Genomic DNA, 22,244 nt, shown 5'->3' with positions numbered 1-22,244 from the left:
CCCTGATTGGGGTTGATAACCTGGTCTAAATAAGGAGTCCTGGCTGACAGATATAAATAGGAGTGTCAGGGGTTCTGCTCCCTCTAGGAGCCAGCTCTGAGCTGGCTGGGTCAGTGCCATGTACTATGCATATGTAAATAAAGGGTGACTTGGTGATGGGATACCGGCTTTCGTAGACTTATTTCACTCTTGACCTCTATAACCTCCAAGCAGAATTTCTAGCCTCTGTTGTAGCCACTGTATTTACATAGATAGTCCAGTTCAGTTTCTGGTGAATGTTGACCTCCAGGGTGGTGATACTAGGGAATTGAGAGATGGTTATGCTTTTGAATGTGAAGGGCTGATGATTTGAGAGATAGTCATTGCCTGCACATGTGAGATACAGATGTTACTTGCCATTTGTCAGCCCAAACCTGGATATTGTCCTGGTCTTGCTGTATTTGGACATGCTGTTAACACTAAAAACTATTGCTGAAGCACAACCCAGAGACTAGGAGAACTGGTCCAGCAAACTGAAGATCTGGTTATCTACTCCCAGGAACATTCCTCTATGAACTAATTTCCAGAGCTTATCTTGTGATGTCACTTACCACTTCAAGTCCTAACTATCTCATACAACAGTAACAAAACATCCCAAAGTGCTTCATAGGACTGTGATAAACTATGACACCAAACCATGTCAGGATTTAGGTCATTTAAGGTCGGCTTTTCAAAAATTCTGTCACATTGGAAGAATTACAACATGGCATGTAGAAGAGGCCAGAATCAGGGAGCACAGATCATCTTGAGGGTAGTGAGGCTGGTGGAAATTACACAATCTGGTGCGGGGGAGCACAACATGGAATGAAACAAACACAGAATGTTGGATAATCTCAGCAGGTCTGGCAGCATCTATAGAGAGGGAGAAACAGTTAAAGTTTCCATTCCAGTATGACTATTCTTCAAAACTGTGAAGAAGTTTCTGAAGAAGAGTCCTACTGGATTTGAAACATTAACTCTGCTTCTCTCTCCAAAGATGAGTTTCTCCAGCATTCTCTATGTTTGGTCCAGATTTTCAGCATCTTCAGTATTTTGCTTTTAACAACATTGGATGATCTGAAAGCCAGGATGAGAGTGTTAAAAACAAGGCATTGCATGAGAGGTAACTGACGTAGGTCAACGAGTAAGGGTGATGAGACTTGCTTTGAATTAGACATGGGAAGCCAAGTTTTGGTTGACCTCGAGTTTATGGATGGTAGAATGTGCTGGATTATATGGTTCTATAGATACAAAGGTATGCATGGATGAGGGCTTTTTTGGCATATGTTGGCTCCCATCATGCAAGAGATGGGTGAGTCACTGGCTAGACTAGCACTTAATACTCATTGCTAAGTTTCCTTGAGAAGTTTATGGTGAGCCATATTCTTCAACCACTGCAGTCCATCTACTGTAGATACAGTGTTGGGAAGGCTATTACAGGACTGTGGCCATGACATTGAAGGATACCCATTGTTATCCACCTGAATTAAATTCCACTCAATGGCTTGGCTTCACAATATTTAGTTAGAGGGAAGTTCTGCTCATGCATACTGGTTACTGGGCAAGCAGCTTGATGACAGACAAAGAAGTGTTGAGTGAGATTGTGAAGATGGGTGTTAACAGCATCCATAATGAAGCAGGAAGTAGCCCCACTGGATGCAGGAACTTTACTGGAAACCACCAAAAATTTAAAAGATCCAAAACTTCATTGGGTTCAGTTATGAAATAATTGCTGGGTATTAATCCACCCTATCATACATGTACTTAAGATTACTTAAGGTACACAAATTCTTTTCCTTTCTTTTAAGAATTAAAGTCTTGGACAAACATACTCAAAATGGTTTCTTGCGATAAAGTCACCATTTAAAGAAGCATGAGGCTGGAACATGGTTGTATTTTTTTTCATTCCTACAACCCAACATTGGGCCATGATACCTTTGGCTCTGATGGCAAATGGCATTCCATCAGAAAGCTGCCTCAGTTAAGGCAATCTCTTCATTTTGCAGGTGGCCTATTTGATGGTGAGAACATACTGCCAAAGTCCACAATGGTTGGCCATTAATTGCCGTAATTAGCACCTTGCTTCCATGTAGTGGTCAGCTAATTTTGTTCCTTGTCCACTCTGGGAAAGACTGCCCTGAAATGCAGACAATATAAATCTGTTGAAGTGTCTCTCAAAAATAAATTAAAATATCTGCTTTGAACAACAGTAGATTTTTTTAAAAAAAGTGCTCCCACATTAACAATGTTCACAATTTATTTTTAGCTTAAACTATGTTGCTGTATCTCTGGCATCTCCCATCCTTCTGCGGAGTTTTCTGGCAAGCATCTTCATTGATTCGGATATTAGTTGCCAGGAAGATGCTGTTTACTGTGACTCTCTGTCTGACAATGGACCTCTCTACAACGGACAAGTACGTTCTGAGTAAAATTAATGATTAGCAATATAATTGAAATTTATATATATTCAATGGATGTAGTAAGTTCAAGTTATTAAATGTTTACTTTATAACTGTGGTTTAATCATGTTCTATGTAAATCAAATGATTAATTTTCCAAAATAAAAACAGAATGGTGGAGATACTCAGCAGGTCAGACAGTATTTGTGAAGAGAGAAACAGACTTAATGTGCAAACATTTACAGCTGTTTGGTGCCAAGCTGGAGATGCAGAAGCACGGGCCTTCTAGTGGGGAGCAGTACCTGGACATCTGCATTCCTGAAGCTATCAAGTTCTGGGAAGGAGATGGGCTGCCATTTCCACAGAGAGGGAATGGTCATGCCTCAATTAGGTGTGAACTTATGACCCCTAGGTTTTGCCACCAGCAGAGCTGCTGACTATTGTGTGCAGGGACTGTTGTTTCGATGGAGGCATCCTTATCCCCATGACAGAGAAAGAGGTTTCTCATGAGGTGGTTCCCCTGTGATCTGAGATAGCCTTTAGTCCCCATAATTTTTAATTGCGGCCAGGCCTCCATGTTGAGTTGCCTTTTATATTTCTCTAACCCTGCCAGAGAGTGCCCACCTCTCCAGTGGGGCTGCAAGAGCTCTGGAGTAGTGGCTCCTCTGGGTGATAGCATTGAGAGGCCATCTGAGTTCCCTAAGAGGATGGTGAGCCTGATAGGAGGCTGCCATTCAGGACATGACCTCTCAGAATGTGGTGCTGCCAATCTCTCTGCTGGCAAATTCACATCTGAATCTCATTTAATCCCAAACACAGGGGTCCCGAAGCTCTCAAGAAAATCCAGCTCAGTGACCAACTGAACTTCCAGCATCTTCTGTTTCAGATTTCCAGTACTTGAAGTGTTTAACACATTTTCCCTGAATACATGTGGTATAATGAGCTGAGTGGTGGGATGCTGCCATATAACGTATTTTATATTTTATGTGCTGCAGCAACACTGGGTATTAGAAAAACACATGAAATCCTGCTAACCAATATTTCTATGTGTTATAGGCCTTTAATTAAGAGATTTAAATGCCCAGCTATCATCAGTTACATTCAGCAAGAAGTGGACTTGAGAAACTTTTATTTTTTTTCCATTCTTTTACTGACTGCTGAGCATCCTATGCTTTGCAAAACACTACAGCAATTGTTGCTGCACGCCTATCCACCTGCCATCTCCTATCCCCAGAAATGCAGAATGAACATAGAAAATGAAAGTGTAAGTCCAGCCTTGCCCTTGTCCACTAAAGATTTACTGCCTCTCTAACTTACAAGAAGTTCCAGGCTATTTTCTTTGAGTGATAATAGTGGGCAGAATCTTCTAGGGGCCTGAACAATGGGGACATTTTGCTGCTGAGCACGCTGAGACATCATTTTAAACACCTTCAGCACGTGCCAGCTGCCTATCCAGCAAAAACATTGTATGTTTCAACTAAATGGCCAAGTCAGAAAGTATTGGGGTATGGATGTCAGTCCATCATGAGGGGCTGCTGTCAGTGAGTCCCAACCAGGAGCACACAGTCCAAGGGCTTGCCTATATCAGTCATCCGCTCACTGTCAGGAGATTTATCCATCTACTGTCCAGCGAGTGGGCAACGGTCTGTTCTGTAGGGTCATCATAAGCAGTCCTGGGAAACGTATTGGCCGGTGAGGAGCTACAAGTTCAGGGGTCTGATCAATCATCTCTTAGGGCTGTGAATCAAAATCTGTCAGAAGGCTGGAGCGAATATTAACTGGGGTGTTCATTTGTGGAGCAATGGGGAGGGTGCAAGATGGGTGCTGTATGCCAGTTGCTTGAGTGGAACCTGAGGACTGCAGAAGTGAGAGGTGATCAATTCCTGATGGCTGTGAAAGTGATAGCCGCTTTGAACATCTATGCAACAAGTTGGTTCCAGGGAGCAATGGGTAAACTGTTTGAGGTCTGTCAATCATGCACCTACAAATGGATCAGGGCAGTGATTGTTGCCATCTGTGCAAGATCACATCGGTTTATTTCATTTTCTGGGGAACAGGAGCCGTCTTCGCGGAGGAGGCACAAATATTTCAAAGGAGGAAGCTCGCCAGCAAATGTCATATACACAGCCAGATCTGGCACTACAAGCCAGGCGGCATCTGATTAACACCCAGTTCCAGTGGATGAAGCAGTCATGAACTGCAGAATTGTCATCGGTAATTGTGCCAGTTTTGGTTTGCATTGTGGATGCAAAGTACAGCCTATATTCATTTTGTTTGTGTTTTCCTTTGCTGACTTTTAAATAAAGGCTCACTTTTCGAATTGTTTGATTGCTTGCCTCTATGTGATTTTCCACTACCGGACAGTGAGAAGCTGCAGGTCTCCAGTGGGCACTAGGGACAGAGCTGTGGTTCTTTGGAGAGTCTGGTTAGATAGGACATAGCTAAGGACAGGTACACCATGTGGCCTGGTGGTTAAACAGTGACTACGGTGAGAGAATGGTGTGTGCGTGTGAGGGAGTGTCAGCCATGACATCTACGTGCCATGAGTCATGTGGCTGCTGTGCTGTTCCAATACTTTGCTGGTGAGGAGCAACACTGGATTGCCAACACTTGTCCAGGTGCACTAAACCCTTTTAAAGATGACATGAGCTCAAGCAATGTTGGTCGTTTGGTGGATATCAGGTGAGTAGCAAGTTCTTTTGGGAATGGCAAGTGGTAATGGGCTAGAATCAGGCAAAAGGGCACATTCAAAAATCAAGGAGATCAAAACAAGGGTGTGGCAAAACAAAAACAAAGACATGAAATTAAAGAACCATTTCTTAATTGTAGTAAGTGTTCATTTTTAATATTTTATCAATTATTATTTTCTGAATATTGCTCATTTTTTACATTAATGATAAATAGTGTTATTAATTCTTTTAAGTGCCATCAAAGTATGCATCTGAATAACATAGACTAAGTGAATACAGAAATCATGAATTACTTCTAGATTGTCATGGTCTTTGAATAGTACATAATATTTGTGTTTGAAAGCAAAGCACGGTGATTCACGGGTCACTAACTTGTTTTAATTTTCAGCTTAGTAGACTGGCTAAATGTGAAAGGATTCTGGTGGCCATTAAACTTGCCAGTTGGATCAATGATGTCAATCAAGCACTGCAGGCTGTTGTCCAGTGCTACGGACTTCTTGCACCCCTGATCTTTCACAGAATTCCTTCAATTCCAGTTGTACAGGTTAGAAATTTGAACAACTAAGAGGGCTACAACACTTTGCATCTGTTGGATTTGGTTTATTGGTGCTTTGAGTGCTGTTTTGCATCTTTCATTTTACATGATAACTAACTACATTTCAAAAGCACTTTCTTGGGTAGTGTTGACTTTGGGATATTCTGAGGTTGTGAAAAAATGCTGTGGAAATGCAAGTTTTTCTTCCTTTTCTGAATGGCACCTGTATCGCAAGGGTACATTCCTGTTGGTAGCCGTGTTGAATAGCATTTCAATGAGGAGGGTTGGTATGGGTGCAGGCAGTGAGCTTCAACAGTGTTTAAAAAAAAAGGTTTATTATGACCCCAATCAGAGGATAATCCTGTTTTGACACTGGTGCTGCCAATTTGGAGCTAGATGTTCCAACTAATACTCCTTCGCTTTATTTTTCAAAGCTGAGCACATGTTCCGCAGCAGGATCAAGCCTGGTAACTAGCCCCTACCTTCTATGTTGACCATCACTGCCTGTATGTGATTTTCCACTACCGGACAGTGAGAAGCTGCACGTCTCCAGTGGGCACTAGGGACAGAGCTGTGGTTCTTTGGAGAGTGTGGTTAGATAGGACATAGCTAAGGACAGGTACACCATGTGGCCTGGTGGTTAAATAGTGACTACGGTGAGAGAATGGTGTGTGTGTGTGAGGGAGTGTTTGGCCATGATGTAAAATAAAAGCCAACACAGATTAAACATTCCAAACCAACTTTATAAATTAAGCATGTCTTATTTCCTCTTCGTACACTGTTCATTCAAATTTAAGTTTTCAGATATCTGAAAGGAGAAAGTTAATGTATATAGGTGACAAAGAGTTCAGGAATAACAGGAGGATGCATGCTTGCGTCATGTGCAGCTTGTAAGTTAAAAATGATTTTTGACTGAGATATATGGGAATAAAAAGGAAGATTAGATAGGAATATGATGTCATCTTCGATCCTTTCAGTCCCATTACTGATGATATCCTCAATCATGGCTTCTCCTATGATGGTAAACACTGCCTTCTCAATGAGTAGAAGGACATTAAGCTGTACCGGTTTTCCTCCAATTAGGTGCTGCTGCCTTTAGGAACTCACTGCACTGTCCTGAGGTCAAATGGAAGAGTTTCAGTGTGTATGCGCGCATGTACGTGTACACATGTGCGCATGTGCATGTGTGTGTGTGTTGCAATGTTTTGGGTGATGTGACAGCCATAGTTGAGTAGTTGGTGGTAAGTACAAGCTGTTTGTTTAATAAATAATAGGTTCTGTCTCTAAACTGCAAGCATTTGCTGCAGATGTCACATGACTGAGGAAAGTCACTGTGTATAGTGCCCTTAAAAATACTTCTACAAATACTAAAATATGGGTGTGAGGCTTGCAGGAATTCCAAGTGTGTGAGGGTGGAACAGAGCTCTGTGTTAGATAGGAATCATGTTAGGAACATTTGAAATAGGAACTGAAGTGAACCATATGGTTCCTTGAGCCTATTCCATCATTCAATCAGATCATGGCTGGTCTTCCGCTTTAATTGCACTTCCCCAGCTACTCTCCATATCTCTTTATTCACAGCAAAATCAAAACTTCTCTCTCTCAGGCTTGAATACATTTAATGATAGAGCATACACAAAGCTTCAGGATAGGAGTTCCAAAGATATCAAATTTCCTCTATAGTGAAAAAAAATTCTTCATCTCAGTATTAAACATGACAATAAAAAAAAATCTAACGATCAACCCCTTATATAGTGTTCTAGATTCTCCAGGAAGTTAAGAGTCAGCCACGTTGTTGTGGATTGTGAGTTACATGTCAGCCAAACCAGGTGAGGACAGCAGGTTCCCTTCCCTAAAGGACATGAGTAAACCAGATGGATTTTTCCAACAATTGGCAACGGTTTCGTGGTCATCATTAGACTCCAATTTTTTTTTTTTTTTTGAGTTCAAATTCCACCACCTACCAAGACATGATTCGAACCTAGGTCCCAGAATATTTCTTGGGTCTCTGGATTAATAGTCAAGTGACATTATTACTAGGCTATCACCTCCCCAAAATTTATGCACTAACATGCAAATTTAATCTGTACTCCCTTTAAGTCATAGCATAGACACACATTCATTCAGGCAGATAGTTCTGCAGAAATATCATGGTGGAAAGCAGGCAAAAAGGAATGAATTTGGTGGATCAAGAATCCAAATCCTCAAGGGTGGAAAGAGATGACTTTTTCCACAATTCTTTTGGTGTTTGGCACTTATCCCATTGTTATCATGCCGTGATCTTCCATTTGGTAGTCAGTTGGACCTATGTTTTTGGTTGTGTTGGAAACTTTTCTTTGTGTCATTTCTTTTCCACTCAGTGTGGGAGACAGAGAGAAGAAGAGAGACTTGTCTTGGTTTAATTTGAGGCTTTTTGGAAATCTGAGTGCAATTACTCCTTTCCCTCAGTTCTGTGACCAACTGCAGCTTAGCGTAAAAGCTGTTGCTAGGCATTTTTTTTTAAACTGAAAGTTGCCTTGCAGCAGTTTGTCTCTGAAAGGCATCAAATTCAGCTTCTCCATGAGTTATGTGACCGTGTGTAACCAGTAATTGAGCAACACAAAATCCTTCTTACATGTTGTTAAAAACATAACATAGCACATTCTCTCCAACACAGCAGTATCTAAACTTCCTTTTTACCATTTTATATTTCTGGTAAATATCTATAGTCCTTGTGGTATACAACTTAACAGTAGAATAGATCTTTGCCACTTTAAATACAATATTTGAAAACTTAAGGTTTACTAATTTCCAGCCATTTATGCACTCTCCCAAAGAACGTTTGCTCACTGGCACTTTTTCCCAAAAAAGATATTTTATTAATCACACTTGTAAAACAAAAAATCATCACAAACATGTCAACTTGATTATTACTCATCAGACATAGCTTATAGCTTTATGATGTCTCAGTTTCTTTCAGAATGCCTGTATCAGGATCCTGCACTTGCCTGCTCCTTTAGGTGGTGCTGACTGTTTTGGGGACCTCCCTTACCTGCTGCTATCAGTGCTGCTAACTGCATGTCATAGCATCCTCTGCTCACTGCTCTTCATGCTTCTGCCTTGACTTTTGCACTGATAGGCTTGGCTCGCTGAACACTGAGGACAGGAATATTTTGGAGTTGTCTCCTCAATTAGTTGTTTAGTTGTTCATCACTCATGGCTGGATGTTGCAGGACTGCAGAGCTTAGACCTTATCTGTCAGTTGTGGGATTGCTTAGTCCTGTCTATTGTGTGCTGTATTTGCTACTTGGTCCTGCATTCAAGCTTAAATCAGGCTGACACCTAATTGTAGACATGCCTGGTGCTGTTCTTGGCTTGCCCTCCTTTATCTTTTATTGAGCCATGATTAGGACCTTTGGATTTTTTCCTTTACTTTTTATGTTGTATTTTGTGTCAGTTAGAAGTAGTTGCATGCTATTTTGTTCTATTTTTGTATATTCCACATTGTTATGTCTTGTAACATATTTGAAATATTTAGTCCTGTCAGTCTAGCAATTTTACAGAAGCAATGTTCAGCAACGTATTCTTAATTTATACTTACAAGTCACATAGCTTAAGGAAATTTTCCATGCATTACTGTGGAAGGATTAATTCTATTTTCGATAATTATGTGACAGATTCTCATAAAATGTCTGTGTGTCCTGCAACACGTCATTGGTGTGACCAAGCAAAGGAAACAGGCTGGAGTAACTGAAAGTTTGCAACACATGACAGCTTGTATCACATATTATTTAGCAAAGGTAGAGTATTTACATTTTTTACTGCAATAATCCATAATAAGTTATTTGACTATAAGAATTGGAACAGGAGCAAGCCATTTAATCCTTTGAGCTATCTCTGTCAATGACTTCCAAAACCTTGTTTCTCTTGAGTTTAGTTTCTCATCATCTCAAATTTCTTTTTTTCACTAAGGTTGAATGACTTCACACTCGCTACATAAAATTCAAGTGACTTAGTTTATCCCACTAACAAAATCTTGCTGATTCCAGTTGCAATGCCTGCAGTCTCTTCAAATTTATTTGAAAAAAATCATTTGTTGAAATACTTGTGATATTACAGTTTTCTGTCTGGTTCTGTACTTCTTAATTTTTTTATTTTGTGGTATGTTTCTATTGTTTTGTACGATTATATACATTATCCATTCCTTTGATTAAGTTCTGTCTCACTGTTTCCAGTTCGTAGATGTCAATATAGAATAGTCATAGAGTCATAGCCAAAGAGTCATATGGCACAGAAGAGGCTCTTTGGCCCATCGAAACTCCTCTGACCTATCTGCACTAATTTCACTTTCCAGGACTTGACCCATAGTTTGAAATATTATGACATTTCAAGTGCTCATCCACGTACTTTTTAAAGATTGTGAGATTTCCTGCCTCAACTACCTTCCCAGGCAGTGCATTCCAGATGCCTCTGGGTGAAAGAAAAATTCCTCAAATCCCCACTAACCTTGTGCCATTCACCTTAGAATTATGGTCCCTTGTTATTGACCCTTCAACTAAAGGAGAATTCACCCTGTGCATGCCCCTCATGATCTTATATACCTCTATCAGAGCCTTCCTCAGCTTTTACTTCTCTAAAGAAAACAACCCAATGCTATTCAGTCTCTCTTCATTGCTAAAATGCTCCATCCCAGGCAACATCCTTGTGACTCTCCTCTGCAGTCACATCCTTCCTATAGTGCAGTGACCAAAACTGCACAGAGTATTCCAGCTGTGGCCTAATCAAGGTTTTGCTCAGCTTCAACATAAGCACCCTGCTCTTATAATGTGTGCCATGATTGATAAAGGCAAGCATCCCTATGCCTTCTTAGCTAACCTATTAACCTGTCCTGTCACCTTCAGATCTGTAGACAAGTACTCCAAAATCCCTCTGTTCCTCTGAGCTTCTCCACGTCCCGCCATCATTGAGTACTCCCATGTTTTGTGCCTTCTTCTAAAGTGCACCACGTCACATTTTTCAGGGTTAAATTCCATCTGCTACTAATTTAACCATCTGACCGTGAGTATTTGAAGTTCCAAACCTCAATGCTTTCCTGGAATTCCTAGTTTTTCACCATCTTGATAATTTATCTTTCTTTTGATCCAGGCGATGGCTTCACACTTGCCGCATAAAATCCATCTGACTTAGTTTTGCCAACTGACAAAATCTTCTATTTGAGATAGTTTATTCAATGTATTGACTCAGATCATAAGAACATAAGAACTAGGAGCAGGAGTAGGCCACCTGGGCCCTCGAGCCTGCCCCGCCATTTAATAAGATCATGGCTGATCTTTTTGAGACTCAGCTCCACTTACCCGCCCACTCACCATAACCCTTAATTCCTTTACTGTTCAAAAATTTATCTAGCCTTGCCTTAAAAACATTCAGCGAGGTAGCTTCAACCGCTTCACTGGGCAGGGAATTCCACAGATTCACAACCCTTTGGATGAAGAAGTTCCTCCTGACCTCAGTCCCACATCTGCTTCCCTTTAGTTTGAGGCAATGCCCTCTAGTCCTAGTTTCACCTGCTAGCGGAAACAACCTCCCTGCCTCCACCTTATCTATTCCCTTCATAATCTTATATGTTTCTATAAGATCTCCCCTCATTCTTCTGAATTCCAATGAGTATAATCCCAGTCTACTCAGTGTCTCCTCATAATCCAACCCTCTCAACTCTGGAATCAACCGAGTGAATCTCCTCTGCACCCCCTCCAGTGCTAGTATATCTCTTCTCAAGTAAGGAGACCAAAACTGCACACAGTACTCCAGGTGTGGCCTCACCAGGACCCTATACAGCTGCAGCGTAGCTTCCCTGTTTTTAAACGCCATACATAGAAAAATTGCTGTATGTGCACAATCCCAACCAGTGTTTCCCAAATGAAGAAAGATTAGGCAGACTTTACCATTTTCTGATAAGCCTTACCTTGGGTTGGTAGTCCACTTTCATACAGATTTCTGGTCACGCTGAGAGAGTGTCTACCAAATGGAGAATAGCTAAATGTTGGCAATGTAACTTAAGACCACACTTTTGGCACTTACTTACCCCACTCAAATTACTACATATCTATCTGATAGCATAATGGCATAGTCTTTATTGTGACCCACCAGAGAGAGATTGTAGGCCATGTACATTTCTGAATATGGAGACTTTCATACAATTAGCTAATCTTCTCATTTTATCCTCTGACTAAGGAAATATTTGAAGGAGGTAATGTTTAGCAAGGACAAAACATGCTATATGCTGTCACAAAGACCATACACATGAAACTTAAAAGTACAATAAAGTTTGCCATACATACACATACATGTATGTGACACCTTATTAGAGGGATAAGAAGTTTGGAGAGAAATGCTTTGTTGTTCTTGGTGCTGACTACTAGGATAACAGTAGTATTTCCAAGGGTATTACATAATTCTTTATATGAACGTGGTCAATGGATGCTGCAGCCACTTCAGCAAAGGTTCAGTTTATTAGAGGCAACGTTAAATGTCTTGCTGGATGAAAGATTGATTGTGCAGATATGTGTATTGCTCCATAAATAGAGGTGTGGACGCCAACTGCAAGGAAGTTACGCTGAACATTGAAAAAAACTCTGGTTAGGCCAAAACTGGAGATATTCATTTAATTGGTACAATGGATAGTATACCTGCCTCTGGACTTAGCAACTCCAAGTTTAAGCACTATCTCAGTGCTTTGTAGTCACGGAAACTGTATTCATAAGCAGGAGAGATTCCAGGCCAGTCATGCAATGGAATGAAATTAGAGTCTACCTTCACTATCCATAATTCCAAGCCAGAATGTGCATGTAAAACTGTGTGTTGCTGCAGCAAATCTGATTCCTTTGAGGGGAGGGGTTTGGGGTGCTGACTTGCTTGGAAGGCTGGTGAGTGTGGATCAAATTGATGCAACTGCATAGGGTTCAGTCTCTTTTCTAGCTGGGGTGGATTTGGGACCTGTCTCCTTGCCCTAGCCATGTTGTGATGCTCCGGCAGAGAACCCAAGGAAGTGAAGAAAGTCACAAATAGAGCATTGCAACCAGTTCGCTCATCTAACTTTGGGAAACATGTGAAGATCCTTCGGAGGAAATTTATCCGAATGGCTCTAGAGATAAGGGATTTTAGTTGCAAGGTTACGATTCGAGAAGCTAGAGTTGTTCTCCTGGGAGCAAGGGAGATTTGATAGAGGTGTACAAAATTAAGATAGATTTGGAGAAGGTAGATGACAAAAATCTATTCTCATTAGCTGATGGTACAAAGAATAGGGAATACTTTGACAAGAAATATTGGAGCCGTAGGAGGAGAATAAATCTGCACAACAGTGTTATTGTCTTGAAGCTCACTGCTCATGAGTGTGGTGCAAACAGGGACAATCGATGATTTCAAAAAGAATTTGGATGGGAACTTGAAGAAAACAAACTGCCAGGACTCTGGGGCTACTATGGGTGAATGGGATCAACTGGATTCCCATGAATAGCCAGCATGAACTCCATGAGCCAAATGACCTCCTTCTGTGCACTAAATGACTCGATATGTACATGCCTTCTGTTTGGGGTTCTTTTTTATATTTCACTGGAAGAAAGTTTTATTTTCCACGTTCTTCAATAAAATGACCGTTTCTAGACATAACTGTTTATAATCCTGTTGGAAACCTCCAGACAACTACTGTATATTTGCTCTGATCCTGCCATTCCTCTTCCAGAAGTAGCAGGTAGATTGGGAAGTTCGGTAAAACACACAGGTCCTGCTTGAATAGGGATTAATTATTGTTCCCACAACTTTCACCCACAGAGAGCAAATTGGGCCATGTTTATGAAAATGAGGTTGCAATAATGAAGTCCAATGACATGATAAAATAAAGACAGTGAAGAGGTCATTAGAAGAGCAGCATGCTGTTTTAACTCAATGTTATTACAATTAGTCAGCCCCTCCTTAAGACTTTTTGCTGTCTGTTTCATCTTGTGTAACTACAAAACTGAAAAATAAATCTTTTTCTTTAGAGCTTCCATGACACTGAGGAGGCTTCAGGAAAATCCATACAGAACAATTTGTTCTAAAAGCTCTGTTTGAATTTTGACAGCAGTGACAAATTGCATCACAGCACAATCCACAAAGTTGTAACTTAAGCAACCCATGACAATCTAATAATCTATCCATACTATTTCTCAATGTTAAAGGATCATTTTAAAAAATTCAGGATTTGGATATGGATCTAGGTCTTTGCCAAAAGTCTGTTCTTAAGTGAGCCATACCCTTTCTGTATACCCAATCCTGTTGAAAATTGTCTGTTCATTTGTGAGATATATTGTTTACAGACAAAAAGTCCTACCAGGCAAAAATATTATCTCCATCCACAGTGGTGGAGGTAATAAGTCCCAAGGCTAATCAGATAACGCCTATCCAAAACTGGTGCTGAATTGCATCTTAAAATGAAAAACCATATTACAGAACTGTGAATGTGGTTCATGATCCCCCATTGCCACATGCATTTTCCCATGTTATACTGCTGTGTATGTTTTAGTTGCACTGTTGGCCTGTGGTTTCACTGCAAGGTAATGTGAGGCTCCTCCATCAAATTGTGTAATTATGTTGAACTTAGAACTTACTGCTTAATTTTTGGATTGGAAATTTTAACTTCATTTATAATTTTATATGTTTTAGATGTCAGCTAGTTACCTTTACTGTATTCAATTGGTAGCAAATCTGATACTCCAGCACTTAAAAGTTTAAACAGTTTTTATGCTGTGTTAATAGATATTACGTTTCTGGAAAGAGTATAATCTTGCATTAGAAGTTGTAGTTATCGGAAAGAAGATTCTGCAATCTGCATCTCAGGAAATTTCTACGGAACAAAAGACTGGAGGAGTCGAGGAAGAAGCTGAATCAATAAAAGTATGCATCTAAATGCTTTATTGGTAATGGAGGAGTTATAATTGTGTCTTTTAGAATCAAGGGGCCAGATTTTGCTGAAAAGAATTGATAAGTGAATGATGAATGCCATCACTAATGTGCAGGTGGCAAACAACAGTTAGAGAATATGCAAAGTGAAATCACAAAAATTGCATTTCATCTTTAACTTCCCTGTCACTTTCATGGAAATTTATGCATTAATTGCTTATTAGAAAGTTAAGTCTAAATCAGCACGAGTGCCCTTGTATCAAGATGCTTGTTGTTAATAAGTGTTCATCAATCTCCCGCACCTTGAAAGCAAACAATTACAAGTTTGTGGTTTTATTCCTTCAGGTTGTGAATAGTTTAATGAAATCTGAAATATATCAAGTTTTGTGTTTTCATTTTTTAAATCACATTTCTTTCTTTTCATTCTTGTTCTAAACTTTGTCCTCTATATTTCTCTTCTTTTGGTTTGATTCTCAACCCTTTAACCTTAAAGGTTAAACAGATATACTTTTTGTATTGTTCTTTCCTGGGTCCTGGATTCTACGTTGCTCTTGCTTCACCATTATTAACATGCATTTCCAGTAATTTGTGGGTAAATGTTTATAAAATCTAAATGTGCAGTTGTCCAACAAATGAGGTATCCCATGAGATGTCCCATTTTAGCAGAATCTGATTCAATGGCTTTGTGCTGAGTTAATATGTAATTTAGCATTGTATTAAATTCTGCAAGTTAAACATATCATTATTTATTGATGAAAATACTTTAGAAGTATCATAAATTTTAGTATTTGAATGCAACTTAATGAAATTTCAACTTTTATTCTAGTGCCATGTACAGTGATCTCCCCCGATTGTACTGTATACCGTGCCTCATTCCAGAACTTGTCTTAGTTATTTCTTTTCAAAGAAAGGCAACAGCAAGATCTGATGACAATTTTTGGCCAGAAGAATATCAGTCATACTTTGCTTCTGTTTAATGCCAGTTCATTGTTCCTCAAAATATGACTATAGAGTTGTTTGCAGAGGATACAATCAGACTGCCCCAAGTGTTTTGATGTCCAACCTGGGAGTCCTGTTTGAGTCATTTGCCACCACTCCTTGCTCAAGTTCATAAATTAGACACGGATCCTCAAATTGAGTTTTTTTTTAGGAGACTGAGTGTTTGTGAACATTTACCGTAAATTGAAACTGTATTTGCACAGTGAAAACCGAAGGAAAGGTGACAAGAGAAACAAAATCAAATAAACAATTTTTCAGTGGGTTCTTAGGTTTATTTGTAGTTTAGCCTCAAAGTTAGAAGTGATTTCTCACCAATTCTATTGGTGGAGCAGCAGTATTTGAACGGATTCTGGCATTTTTTCTAAATATTCCCACGCCTTGTTTCATAGAACAAATGGGAGAGCACCATTGAAAAACAGAAATTAGCAATTGAAAGTTCAATGCAGGTGAAGGCAATGGATAATATTACATCTGATCTGAAAAAGGAAGGTAGGACTCTTTTTGTATAAGTTTTTAAGCATTATATTTGATGTCAACAAGTGTAAGACTTTTGTATGTAGCTAGTTTTTATTATACACAATTTGTAGCAAATTTGTACAGTTATCCTCGTAATCCCTCCTAAAAATGTCGTCCTAAATAATAATGTGCAAAATAAAGTTAATTTACCATAGGAAAATGTGAGATACTTGATTATATTCATGACCTCGCATTCTTATGTTAAAAATCTAATTAGCTGCCTGGAACTAGCTAGCCCAAAAATCCCTTTATGAACTTACTGCTCTTTCTGACTTAATGTTATTTACTATTCCATCTATTTCATAAAGTCATAGAGTTAGACAGCACAGAAGCAGACCCTTTAGTCCAAATCGTCCACACCAACCAAATATACCAAACTGATCTAGTCCCATTTGCCAGCATTTGGCCCATATCCCTCTAACCTCTTCCTTTTCATGTACTTAAATGTTATTGTACACTCCCCCCCCCCCCCCCACCCTTCCAATTCCTCTGGCAGCTCATTCCATACACACATCACCCTCTGCATAAAAAAGTTGCCCCTCGGGTCCCTTTTAAATCTTTCTCGTATCACCCTAAACCTATGCCATCTAGTTTTGGACTCCCCTACCCTGGGAAGACGACTGTGGCTATTCACCCTAACCGTGTCCCTCATATTTTATAAACTTCTCTAAGAATCCCTATAGTACAGAAGGAGACTATTTAGCCCATTAAGTGCACACCGATACTGTGAAGAGCATCCCACCCAGACCTACCCCTACCATGCAAATGCAGGGAGAATGTGCAAACTCCACACAGACAGTCATCTGAGAATGTGATTGAGCCCTGGTCCCTGGTGCTGTGAAGCAACAGTGCTAACCACTGAGGCACGATGCCGCTCTTAAGATCACGACTGGGTCTCTGGTGCTCTAGGGAAAAAGAGCCTGACAACATCCTTGTAAATCTTTTCTGAACCCAACCTATAGCAGGAAGAACAGGTGTGAAGTCTATAGGTGAGAGGCTGGAAAAGCACGCCCCGAAACATTGACTTTCCTGCTCCTCGGATGCTGTCTGACCTGCCATGCTTTTCCAGCCTCACACCTATAGACTCTGGCTTCCAGCATCTGCAGTCCTTATTGTCTCCAAGTCCAGAATTGAATGCAGTATTCCAAAAGTAGCCTCACCAATGTCCTGTACAGCTGCAATATCACATCTCAACTCCTGTGATCTGCATACTGACCATGTGTACCAAACGCCTTCTTCACCACCCTGTATATCTATGACTCCACTTTCAAGGAACTATGCACTTGCACTCCTAGGTCTCTTTGTCTGGCAACACTCCCCAGGGCCCTACCATTAGCTCTATAATTTCTGCTCTGGTTTTCCTTACCAAAATGCAAAGCCTCACATTTATCTAAATTAAACTCCATCTGCCATTCCTTGGCCCATAGTCCCATCTGATCAAGGTTCCATTGTACTGAGGTAACCTTCTTCATTAGCCACTACAGCACTAATTCTGGTGTCATCTGCAAACTTACTAACCATACCTCCTATATTCACATCCAGATAAATGACGAAAAGCAGTGGACCCAGTACTGATCCTTGTGGCACACTGCTGGTCGCACCCTCCACCACCACCCTCTATCTCCTGCTTCAGGCCCATTTTGTAGCCAATTGGCTATCTCTCTCTGTATTCCATGTTATATAACCTTGCTAACCAGGCTACCATGCAGAACCTTGTTGTACACCTTGCTGAAGTCCCTATAGATAATGTCTATCAATCTGCCTTATCACTCTTTGTCACCTCTTCAAAAAACTCAGGCAAGTTAGTGAGGTATGATTTCCCATGTATAAAGTCATGTTGACAATTGCCATCAGTCCTTGCCTTTCCAAATTCACATAAATCCTGTCCCTCAGAATCCCTTCCAACAACTTACCCACCACTAATGTCAGGTTCACCGGTCTATAATTCCCTGGCTTTTCCTTACTATTTATCTTAAATACTGGCATCACATTCGCCACCCTCCAGTCTTCTGGAACCTTACCCATTGCTGTCAATGATTCAATTATCTGAGCAAGAGGGCCAGCTTCTCACAAGGTTTTGGGATACCCCTGATTGGGTCCTGGGGATTTATCCATCTTTATGCATTTTTTAGACCTCCAGCACCTCCTCTTCTGTAAGATAGGCACTTCAAGACATTACTGTTTATTTCCCTGAGCTCCCTAACTTCCATGTCCTTCTCCATAGTAAATACTGATGGAAAATATTTGTTTAGTGTCTCACCAGTCTCCAGTGGTTCCACACATAGACGGCCTCATCAATCCTTAAGGGTCCCTAATCTCTCCCTACTTAGTGTTTTGCACTTAATGTACTTATAGAATCTCTTTGGATTCTTCTTAACTATTGCCAAAGCTATCTCATGTCCCCTTTTTGCCCTTTTGATTTCCCTCTTCAGTGTACTCCTGCCCCCCGTTAAACAGCTCAAGGGATTCACTTGATCCAGCTGTCTATACCTGACATATGCCTCCCTTTTCTTGACCAGAGCCTCAATTTTTCTAGTCATTCAGCATTCCCTACACCTACCGGCATTGCCCTTCGCACTGGCAGGAATATACTGTCTCTGAAGACTCGTTACCTCATTTTTGAAGGCCTCCCACTTTCCAACTGTCCCTTTACCTGCAAACAGCCTCCCTGAATCAACTTTTGAAAGTTCCTGCCTAATCCAGTAAACTCAGGAGAAGGGTGGAAGCATTAAGGATTCAGGAAAGAGAAGCTGCAAGTTGGGGGAGTGAGAGAGAGCAGAGGGAAAGGATCAGGTAAGGCAGTTGGTGGAAATGAATAAAGGCAAGAGGCATGGTAGCACGTGGAAAGGAATGAGGGGTTGTCAGGGCAGTTGGTGAGTGGGAAAGAGTCAGGGCGGGGACCAGAAAAAGTGGTGAACATGAAGGACTGTGGGGTGAGGTAAGGCTTGAGGGATCTAATTTTCTATCTATTTTGCTGCTGAATTTTCTACAAATCATAAACCTCTCCTTAGCTTTGGGACACCCTGAAGTTGCTTTACCTTTTAATATTGTTCTTGATCAGTGATTCCAATTTTACTGTAAATATACCATCTGTCCATTTCCTATTTCCACAGTTTAACTAATTGATCTATGTAGCATGTTTAGAACATATAACTTCTAACAAATTTTAGACTAATATCCACATATTTTCCTAAACTAATATTTTTTCTTCGTCATCTCAAATTATTTTTCCAGGAACAACAGAACCATTGACTGGAAATGAAGCAGCGATTTTTATGACAATCTTATATGCGCCAGTAAATACTGCTTACAGTGCAGGTAGAAATTTACAAATTTCTGATGCATTGAATAATTCAGTCATATCAGAACATCACGTGGTAAATTTAAAAAGGATATCCTTGTATTGGGAACCCTAACCGTTGAGCTGGTGGGGTCTTGGGGAGGTTTCCCAAAGGGGACATGTAGTCTATGCCCTTGGTGGCTGCCTACAACACTATGGAATAGTTAGTGAAAAATCAGAGCAAAATGTGGATGTATTCAAAGTTAAGTATTAAATTGACTCAAATTTAAATTAACTTAAATTGACGGTTTTTGATTTGTGAATATCTTTGTCATTATTAACCATTGATGCTACCATGCACAGATTATCAGAGCAGTTTTATTTGCAGCATTACAAAAGGGATAGATTAAATCTTGTACTGACATCTGATGTAATTTGGTGGTCAGGAGCATTAAGATCATAGAATCCCTACAGTGTGGAAACAGACCCTTTGGCCCAACAAGTCCACACCGACCCTTGGAGCATCCCACCCAGACCCATCCCCCTGTAACCCACCTTAACTACACATCCCTGAACACTACAGACAATTTAGCATGGCCAATCCACCTAGCCTGCACATCTTTGGACTGTGGGAGGAAACTGGAGCACCCGGAGGAAACCCACGCAGACACGGGGAAGAATGTGCAAACTCCACACAGACAGTTGCCCAAGGATAGAATTGAACCCGGGTCCCTGGTACAGTGCTAACCACTGAGCCACCGTGCCACCCATTTAGTGGAGAGTCATAGCCTCCACTTCACTTATGTCCATAATGGGAAGGCTGTTGAAAGGTCGTAATTGGTAATAGTTTAGGAAGAATCTGATGCTCGTTGAAAAGTACCATCTTTTGATTATTAACCTTGCATGATTGATCTGTTGGACAGCTCTCTGAAGTTATGCACAATGTTCCAGAAGTCATTGAGGAGGACTTTGCTGGGTTAGCTGGACTGGTTGTGCCTTTGTCATAGCTGGATCCAGTGCCTTGGCCAGTTGTGCGTAGCCCTTCTAGTTTTATTCCCCATAATTTGCCATATTCGTATTTGTCCAACTATGAAACACCACACTGATTTTGCAGAGTAATCCAATAAGCAATATAACTGAGTTTCGGATTGACGGACGTATTGCCTTGTTGGAAGTAATTTTAATATCTCCTTTGTTACAGTCAAGAAATTTAAAGATAAAAGTCGATTCCTGGAATATTTTGTATTGTTGCTGGACAGACTGGTACGGGAGGAGAATTATGCATCTATTACAAATTTGGTGAATGAAGTTGTTGGCATTTTAGGAAAGTAAGCACATTCCTACATAAATCAAACATTACTTCTTAATGTTCAGAATCAAATTAGACAATATCCAATGCTGTGCAATGTTTTTTTGGTCCAGGAGAAAGTTTGTTTTGACAAGTTGAATTGCCAGATTGATTGGAGTCTGGTAGTATTAGTAATAACCCAATGGATATAAAATTCTGCAGGCTACCTTCAGATATTTTCAGAGGAAGAGAAATGATTAATGCTTAGATGTTTTGTTAATATATAATTGCTGCTTTTCAGATGACTGTACACAGACAACTTTCTGTTGGGAATTGCTACTATTTTTAACCAATTAATACAGTAAGAGAAAGTGAGGGAGTAAGTTTAACCCAAAAAAACTGGTAGATTAGTGTTATAGAAAACGTTAAAATGCTGAAAATTAGAAACAGCGGCACCAAAGACACCAGCTTTCAACTTTAACTGAAGCAGGCGAAGGGTGGGGTAACTAATCCGTTCTCAGGAGGTAAATTGGTTATTGATACCTTTCAAATATACTAGTGTGTTGCCAATTTCACGATATTTTCTAGTCAGTCTGTTCAGAGACATTATACATCTTTGGAATAAGTGAAATCTGAACCTAGGTCTCCTGGTTCAGAGGTAGAGCCATTACCACTGTGCCACAAATTTCATGTTATTGCTATCTTTAAGCTCAGTCAGCTGGACTTCCTTACCATTTGGAATCCTGACAGTAAAATGAGACAAGGGCTGAACCCAAAAGTTAATCCTTCCAAAATTTCTGTCCTTGATTTCCTCCCTTTTCCACACTGTTGCACCCTGAACCCATCTACGACTCTGCTGCGCCCCTCCCATGGCCACATTTCTGACCTTGTCTTCATGTCCTTTGATTTTTTTTTGGACACTCCAACTAATCTCACCTGACCACCCATGGTCTTCCAACATTTGTCTTCACCTCTGATCCTCTTAATTATGCTTCATACTGACATTTCTATCTGTAGCATCCACTCATCTGCACCCTTTTCTTCAGTGTTCCATAGAAACATACAAAATAGGAACAGGAGTAGGCCCTTTGAGCCTGCTGCAACATTCAATATTATCGTGCCTAATCATCTAACTCCATACCATGTTCCTGCTTTCACCCCACAACCTTTAATCCCTTTAGCCCTAAGAACTATATGTAACTTCTTCTTGAAAACATTAAATGTTTTGGCCTCAACTGCTTTCTGTGGTAGATAATTCTACAGGTTCACCACTCAAAAGAAATTTCTCCTCATCGCAGTCCTAAATGGCCCTACCCCCTGTCCTCAGACTTTGACTCTTTGTTCTGGACTCCCTGGTCATTGAACATAGAACGTAGAACAATACAGCACAGGAACAGGCCCTTCGGCCCATGATGTTGTGCCAAACATGATGCCAAATCAAATTAATCCCTTCTACCTGCCTTTGGTCTATAACCATCCATTCTTTGCATTCATGTGCCTATCTAAAAGCCTGATAAATGCCCCCATCATATCTACCTCGACTACTATGCCTGGCAGCACGTTCCAGACACCTACCATTGTAGTGATGCTCTGTGTAGAAAACTTG

The 22,244-nt window shown here is 40.4% G+C and overlaps 1 protein-coding gene across 1 annotated transcript in view; it reads left to right on the top strand.

Moving 5' to 3' along the window:
• Positions 1-22,244, top strand: part of LOC109934893 (cilia- and flagella-associated protein 54-like) — a 172,017-nt gene that overhangs the window by 133,061 nt on the left and 16,712 nt on the right. Inside the window, exons 23-29 of the mRNA XM_048610553.1 lie at positions 2,285-2,432; positions 5,496-5,651; positions 9,299-9,421; positions 14,412-14,549; positions 15,944-16,043; positions 19,305-19,388; positions 20,552-20,678. Coding sequence (XP_048466510.1) covers positions 2,285-2,432; positions 5,496-5,651; positions 9,299-9,421; positions 14,412-14,549; positions 15,944-16,043; positions 19,305-19,388; positions 20,552-20,678 — 876 coding nt within the window. The remainder of the gene's footprint in view (positions 1-2,284; positions 2,433-5,495; positions 5,652-9,298; positions 9,422-14,411; positions 14,550-15,943; positions 16,044-19,304; positions 19,389-20,551; positions 20,679-22,244) is intronic.

This window comes from Rhincodon typus, chromosome 22, assembly GCF_021869965.1.
Source record: "Rhincodon typus isolate 14 chromosome 22, sRhiTyp1.1, whole genome shotgun sequence".
NCBI classification, from domain to species: domain Eukaryota; kingdom Metazoa; phylum Chordata; class Chondrichthyes; order Orectolobiformes; family Rhincodontidae; genus Rhincodon; species Rhincodon typus.
Note: the sequence above shows the minus strand (reverse complement) of the source record. Positions and strands in the feature narration are given on the sequence as shown.